Source organism: Salvia hispanica, chromosome 1 (assembly GCF_023119035.1).
Source record: "Salvia hispanica cultivar TCC Black 2014 chromosome 1, UniMelb_Shisp_WGS_1.0, whole genome shotgun sequence".
NCBI lineage: Eukaryota > Viridiplantae > Streptophyta > Magnoliopsida > Lamiales > Lamiaceae > Salvia > Salvia hispanica.
The window spans coordinates 16192246-16199669 of record NC_062965.1 but is presented as its reverse complement, the minus strand read 5'-3'; the positions used below and the strand labels follow the sequence as shown (position 1 = coordinate 16199669).

Here is a 7424-nt window from a genome sequence, read left to right as displayed (position 1 = left end):
CAATGAAGACCATGGAAGTACTGCAAGAGTCGTGGGAACATAGTAAGTGGAACTTGATCAGTTGTATATCACTTTGAGAATAAACGCGTAAGTTTTGCTAACATGGTAAGTAATTTTACAGTGGATACATGGCGCGGAATATGGAATGGAAGGCAGATTTTCTGAAAAATCTGATGTCTACAGCTTCAGAGTGCTGATATTGGAGATTATAAAAGGAAAAAAGAACACACACTATTTCAATGATGAATTATCCTTGAGCCTTATAGCATGTGTAAGAACTTGTTAACTTTTTCATAATCTTTTGAAACTAACTCTGGTTGTTTAGTAACTTATCTTTGAATTTCAGGCTTGGAAAATGTGGAGTGAGAGCAAGTGTTTGAGTTTCGTGGAGGAATGCATCGCAAGTAAGGAGACGGAGGAAGAGATGGTTCGATGCATTCAGATAGGGCTGCTTTGTGTCCAAGAACATCCCAAGGATAGACCTTCCATTGAAATGGTGCTGTCGATGTTGAATCGTGATATTGTGGAGCTGGCAGCGCCAAAGCAGCCAGTGTTTGCGGAAAATGGATCAACAGACCAGAATGTTTACCCAAGCTACGAGCTCACTCATAGTGTGCTTGATGGACGATGAATCAGAATGTATCCACTGTAAAATTACTTAGCATGTTAGCAAAACTTACTGGTTTATTCAAACATGGTAAATGACTAAAAGACCAACTTACTATGTCCCCATGACTCTTGCAGTATTGCCATGGTCTTCGTTGCCTCTGAATATTCTTGCAATGCCAAAATCCGAGATTTTGGGATTCCAGTCTTGATCTAGAGGACATTACTTGGTTTCAGGTCTCTGTGAATGATCCTTAGTCTCGAGTCTCTGTGAAGATACAGGATGCCTCGCCCTATGCCTTCGATGATGTTGTAACGCATATTCCAATCCAACAACTTCTTTGTCGGATTCGTATGACCAAAGAGACAAGCATCCAAGCTTTTGTTTGGCATGTATTCGTATACCAGAATCTTCTCTTCTCTCTCAACACAACCTCCCAACCAGGGACGGAACCAAAACTTTCAATAAGCCGGTGCTAAAATTAAAAAAATAAAGTATATATTTGTGATCAATGTCGAACCAATTTTAAAGACTGAACTAGAGACCAAATCTGGGCAATTAGATCTAGTTTTTTTGATGAGATGTGCTGCTGCGAAAATTTTTTCTTCTTCATTACTAGCCCATTTTACTTCATTATATAGGTTTATTACTTCATTCTGTACTTCAAATGCTTCTACACATACTTCATTCCAACAATTTATTACATTATTTCATGTGTTTATTAAACCATATTAGCGCCATGGCGTTGGTGATAGATATTGTAGAGAGAAAGACCGACACGCAACGGCGAAACCACATTTACGTACTGAAATGATATAAAAACCTACTGGAATGAAGTAAAAACCCACTAGAATGAAGTAAAAACCTACTAGAATGAAGTAATATATTCTGGAACGAAGTTAAATCTTCGTAACATGTTAGTATGACTTATTTACCTTCAGATGAATTAAAATAGGCTCGTGATGAAGGCGAAAATAATTTATAAATTTCTGTATCTTATCCATAAAAAACTAGATAAAAGCCCTAATTTGGTAGGGTTCGGTGGTTCGATCTTTAAGAGTGGATTTGTATAGGGTCCTATTCTAATGCTTATAGCACCCTAATCCAAAATCAAGACTAAATCTCCACCATTGGATTTTAAAATGAGTGGATGAGATTAAAGCTCACAAATCTCAATAAATAGTTGACAAAATATCAACAAAAGGGTAATATCGTCATTATGTTATCATATGAAAATTTTCGTGGGTGTTTTTTTATATCAACATTGTGTATTACAAATATCAACAATATGGCATTAGAATATCAATACAAGGACAAGAAAACATCAACACATTTTTATTGAGATTGGACATGCATAATATTGAGATTTTGTCTGCAATATATTGAGATTTTTTGTTGCATTTGTTGATAAAAGCTGCTTATCAACATGTACGAAAATTGAAATATAATTTATCAAATTTCATCACCCGAACATCGTCGGAACATATGCAATTGAGATCTCGTTGGAATCCTTATTAAATTATCTTTAATTTGATATATTTTTTGCGAAAAAATAATTTAAATTGAGAGAGTTACGTAAATTTAAAGATTAGAGATGATTTTGAGGAGAGAGAAAGTAGTTAGTTATAATTACTACATCAAAGATTTGACATTAATACCCTTTTTATTTAATTAATAATTATTTAAATTTAAAATATATTACACTTGACATTATATTAACCACAAGATCTTCTAATCTAATGGTTGAAAATTGGTCTCAGTTTCGGATTGGTAAATAGTTAGCGATTGATTACATCCCTGTATATATATACATTAAAATATAATTTATTATTCTTACCTGCTTTATTTATTTTTAAAATTTATTAAATGATGAAAATACAATTAGATATTGAATTTCAAATAAAAAATTTCATATATTTTTTATATGAAAAAATATTCATTCAAATTAAAAATTTTAGTAAATTTTGGCCAGTTTCATTATAAAATTGTAATATTGAATCATAAATTTTTAATTTTTTACAATTATATCATCCAATTTTAAAATGTTGTCTTTTTGAAAATGTTTAAAAGACAAATGGTCTTTTACTAAAATGAGAAAAGAAAAAAAAAAGAAAAAGTATATAGTCTAATAAAAATTAAAAAAACATGATTTTATAGTCTATTTTTAAATAAATTAACTAGATTAATTTAAATTAACATTTTAAGATAGATACACATAAATTGTGACATTACGGAGACATGTAAGTAAAACAATTTGTTATGTAAAACTCATATTATACTATAAACTCAAGAAAATTATTCCGTAGCATATGCTAGTATTATTCCTAAAATGAAAACAAAAATGCAAACTTGATTATATCATTATAATATGCACTATTCCCAAATATCTCGAAACAAACTTATCATAACTAGAAACAAACTTATCATAACTAGAAACAAACTTATCATAACTACGATTTATAATAGATTAGGGCCCCACACAGCTGTAAATTCAATTAGCATAATTACTTTCTACTTGTCTCTTTTCTCTTTCTTCTTCTTCTCCCTTTCTCCTTTCTAACAAATTTAAAAGATACTAGGACCGGCAAAGACACAGACAGCCATATATGGTGGAAGACTGGAAGTACTAGGACCGGCACCGGCACCGGCCAAGCCACCGCTGGAGAGCGGTGGCTTGGACCATGCCTAGGTCCGTCCCTGCTCCCAACAATTTGACAAGATTTCTATGTTGGAGTTTGGATATCACAATTACTTCATTCATGAATTCTTGCATGCCTTGTCCAGATTCCGCTGATAGTCTTTTCACAGCGATTTCTTTCTCGTTCGCCATAACTCCCTACCAAAACACACATCAAACATTGTATGGTCATTCTATTGGTGCAGAATTGAGTCCATCTTGTTAACATGGCTATCTTGGAGCCATGTAGTGTTCAAGCTGGAGCAAGAAATGTTAAGTTGAAAAGTCATGTACACAAGGATGTTAAGGATGCAAAAGTAGCTAAAGTTGATGACTTGGAAAAGCCACCTCAGCCTGCTCCATCATGGAAGGATATATTGATGTCTGGCAATTGTTCATTGGTTAAGAGCTCAAGGATCCACAGCACGTGAGAAATCAAGAGATCCTCTCAGAATCAGTTATTTGAATTTGTTGTTTAGCTAATGTTACAGCTGGTCCTTTAGGGTTTCATGTTATGTTCTAGGTCCTTCTGTGTCTAGTATATATAGTGATCTTCCTTGTAAGAATGCGACTAGTTCAACATATCATATCAATGAAAGATATTGTTTTCTTGCTATAAACAGCAATGACTACTTACAACCTTACTGCATGTTTCAATTCTTGCTGCCATTCTTTCACATCTAACAATTAAAGTTTTTGTACCATGTAAACAGGACCGAAACCTCCCCTCCCAAGAAGATTATCTTCATGGAACTGGTTTGTTGCATTAGCAAGCATCTTCAAAGTGAACTTTGGCAGATCGCCATCTTTTAGCACGATTGCAGTTGAATCCGTCGTGAACATCTGTCCTGCTTCCAAAATACTTGAATCTTGCGCTTTGCTCCCTGGTTTGACAAAGAGCATGATCATTTCAAGAGTGACATTCAGCAAAATATATGTATTGTGTCAAAATAATACTAGGTCGATCACCTTTCCCCTTCACTATTAACCACCAAGCAATATATACTTATATATTGAGTGAAAAGTAATACTAATAGGTCAATCACCTTTCCTCTTCTCTATTAACCACCAAGCAATAAACATCAGAATAGATATGCAAACAAAACCCACAGCAACTCCAATTATGATGTACAACTTTCTCTCCTTGTGCCTATCTGCATACAGAAACAGATCATTTCAATTCATTCAACCTTGATACTAATATCATTAACTAGTAAAAACTGTGAAGGAAATTACCGAATTCAGAAGCAGAGAGACGAACGTAGAGATCAACACCAACGCGATCAAACTCCTGCGTGTCAATCAAGATATTGCTCCAAAACATACAACCAATGTAACTATCATAAGCATAAGCTATGCATGAGCAGTTCCTCTGACACGCTGTCCGACACTCGTCTTGAACCCTAGAAGACGAGGGTTTAGCAAAGTCCGGAACCTTCATATACCGCAACCTCTCAAATCTATCATCTCCACACTGCAACTGCCTCTTCCTCCTACAGCCATTAGTCCAATTTCCTCTCCCCCATTCATCCTCATTCACAGGCTCAAAACCTCTCAAACATCTACAAATAGGAGATTCTAAAGCATTGCAGCTACCAAACACCCCACACTTGCCATAAACATCACACTCGTTTTTCGGATAGGCCACCACGTCCCATCTCTTCTCCATGTTATTCCAAGCCTTTCGTAGCGCGCTTCCTGAAGAATTCCACATGACGATCCCATCAATCGGCGGAGGGGAGAAAAGATGTTGCCAGCACTGTCACTATTCACTTGAGCGATCGCATCTAAGTAGGCGTAGAACTTCTCCTTTATCCCAAGAAATATCTGTCCGTTCCACGGTCCGCTCCTCCAGTGCGGCTGCACCTCATTCCACGTGAAAAGCTGCACGGTCCCGCTCATGGCGTCAATGCCCCCGGTAAAGCTCCCCATCCCCGGGTCAGTCGCGTTTTTCCATGCTGTCAGCAGCACCTGCTTCCCGGTCTTTACGTTCTGGCTTAACGTCATTCCCTGCACCATAACATCCGTAGGATGTGAGAAAGACTCCCACAGCGTGTCTCCAGAGACCTCTTCCCGCAAGACGAGATTGCAGTGTCCAGGATTTTGGACGACTGGACTAATGACGGAAGATGTTGTGAGATTAGTCGACCACACGGTTCGATTAGTCCCGTCCAAGACAACGAGATTGCCGTCTTGAGACAGAGTAACGGCGCCGGAAGAATCGGTGAGGGGTGTGTCTCTGTTGGCTACCCAAATCACTGTTTCTTCTGACAAGGCGTAGAAGATTCCTAAGTAGCGATTGGTGGTGTTTGGAGGAGAGAAGAATCCCAATTTGTATTCCTTCTTTGCTGATGCCATGGTTTGTGGATCTCTGATGATCACACCGGCTGACATTGTGTCGTTTTGTAAACTTAAACATACATTACTTTTGAGAATTAGAACAAGTATTGATAAATGAACTAAAAATTGAGTGATTATTTGAAACATTGTACGAGCCAAACACATCCTTATCCGCATAAGATTAAGAGCATCCACAATGGATGCCCGATCCCGCGCCCGATCGGCCGAGATCGGGCTCGGGCGTGGTCGGGCATCCATTGTAGCCCTCGGTCGCGCCCGATCCCGAGCCCGATCGATCGGGCGCGAGATCGAGCGCCCATTGCAGAGGCGCGCCCGATCACGCCCGAGCCCGAGCACGCATTTTTGATTTTTTTTTTTTTTTTTTGTCTTTTTCAATTCTATAAATATACCTTCATTTCACTCATTTTTCACACAACTCTCACACATCTCTCTCAACTCTCTCTCCATAGCAATATCTCTTTCACTCACTTTTCCAAAATGTTTCCCGGGGAAGATATTGGTCGGTCTATGGAACGCGCAATGTTTGCTTTCGGGAACCAGATTCTCGCCGGTATTCGTGCAATACATGAGCAAGAGCAAGCCGAACAGCAGGCCCAAGAGCAGGTCCCGAGGCCCATCCGCCGACGGACATCCGTCCGTCGAGAGCATATCCTAGCTCATCAACGTCTGTTCGAGGACTACTTCGCCGAACATCCCCAGTGGGGCACGCCGGTTTTTCGCCGACGGTTTAGGATGCGGCGAGAGCTATTTCTCCAGATTGTTCACACGTTGGAGGCGCGCGACGAGTACTTCCAGTGGCGGGAAGATGCGGCCCATAGAAAGGGTCCATCCCCGCTGACGAAGTGCACTGTTGCGCTTCGTCAGTTGGCATACGGCACTACGGCGGACATGTTCGACGAGTATCTTCACGTCGGGGATACAACTGGCCGGGAGTGTCTGGTAAATTTTTGTGCGGGCGTTATTGACGCCTTCGGTGCCACATATTTGCGCAAGCCGAATGCCCAAGACTGCCAGGACCTGCTGCGGATGCACGATACGGTGCACGACTTTCCTGGAATGTTAGGGAGTATTGATTGTATGCACTGGGAGTGGAAGAATTGTCCTGCAGCGTGGAGAGGCCAATTCACCAGTGGGTATAAGGGTACCCACCCGACGATGATCCTTGAAGCAATCGTTGACCACAGTCTTTGGATTTGGCATGCTCATTTTGGCGTGGCGGGGTCCAACAACGACATCAATGTGCTGAACTCGTCCAGTCTCTTCACCGAGCAATGCAATGGCAACGGTCCGGTTATCAGCTTCACTGCCAACGGACGACAACATCATATGGGGTACTACTTAGCCGACGGCATTTACCCGAGATGGCCAGTTTCCTTGAAGACGATCTCCTGTCCAACGGGTGCAAGGAGAGAGTTTTTTGCGGCAAAGCAGGAGTCTGCACGGAAGGACGTGGAGCGAGGATTCGGTGTGCTTCAAGCGCGTTGGGGAATAGTGAAAGGCCCGGCTCGTTCCTGGTACAGGCATCATATCACCAATGTCATGTACGCGTGCATCATCTTGCACAACATGATTATTCACGATGAAGGTCGTGCAGCTAGCCAGTGGTCCGACGATGAAGCCGCTCCGAGCGCAGGTCATGCAGCCCCGACGGTCGTTCGAGGTTTACCCTATGGACTCAACGAGAGATTACAAGCTCAGGAGAGCATGCGCAACCAACAAGCTCATCTTGATCTCATGAACGACATGATTGAAGAAGTTTGGACGCGTAGTGGTCGTTGA

At 40.4% G+C, this 7424-nt stretch overlaps 2 protein-coding genes across 2 annotated transcripts; one reads left to right on the top strand and one right to left on the bottom strand.

Annotated features, from left to right (window-relative positions):
• Positions 1 to 3118: 3118 nt before the first annotated feature.
• LOC125188409 (G-type lectin S-receptor-like serine/threonine-protein kinase At1g11300) lies at positions 3119 to 5678 on the bottom strand. The gene is made up of 6 exons (XM_048085236.1): positions 4888 to 5678; positions 4521 to 4846; positions 4331 to 4438; positions 3987 to 4168; positions 3360 to 3443; positions 3119 to 3163 (listed from the first exon to the last, which is right to left on the bottom strand). Exons 1-6 carry the CDS (start codon positions 5676 to 5678, stop codon positions 3119 to 3121), a joined length of 1536 nt encoding a protein of 511 aa, XP_047941193.1.
• Positions 5679 to 6122: 444 nt separating this feature from the next.
• Positions 6123 to 7424, top strand: LOC125188402 (protein ALP1-like). Its single transcript, XM_048085223.1, has one exon. The coding sequence runs from the start codon at positions 6123 to 6125 to the stop codon at positions 7422 to 7424; it is 1302 nt and encodes a 433-aa protein (XP_047941180.1).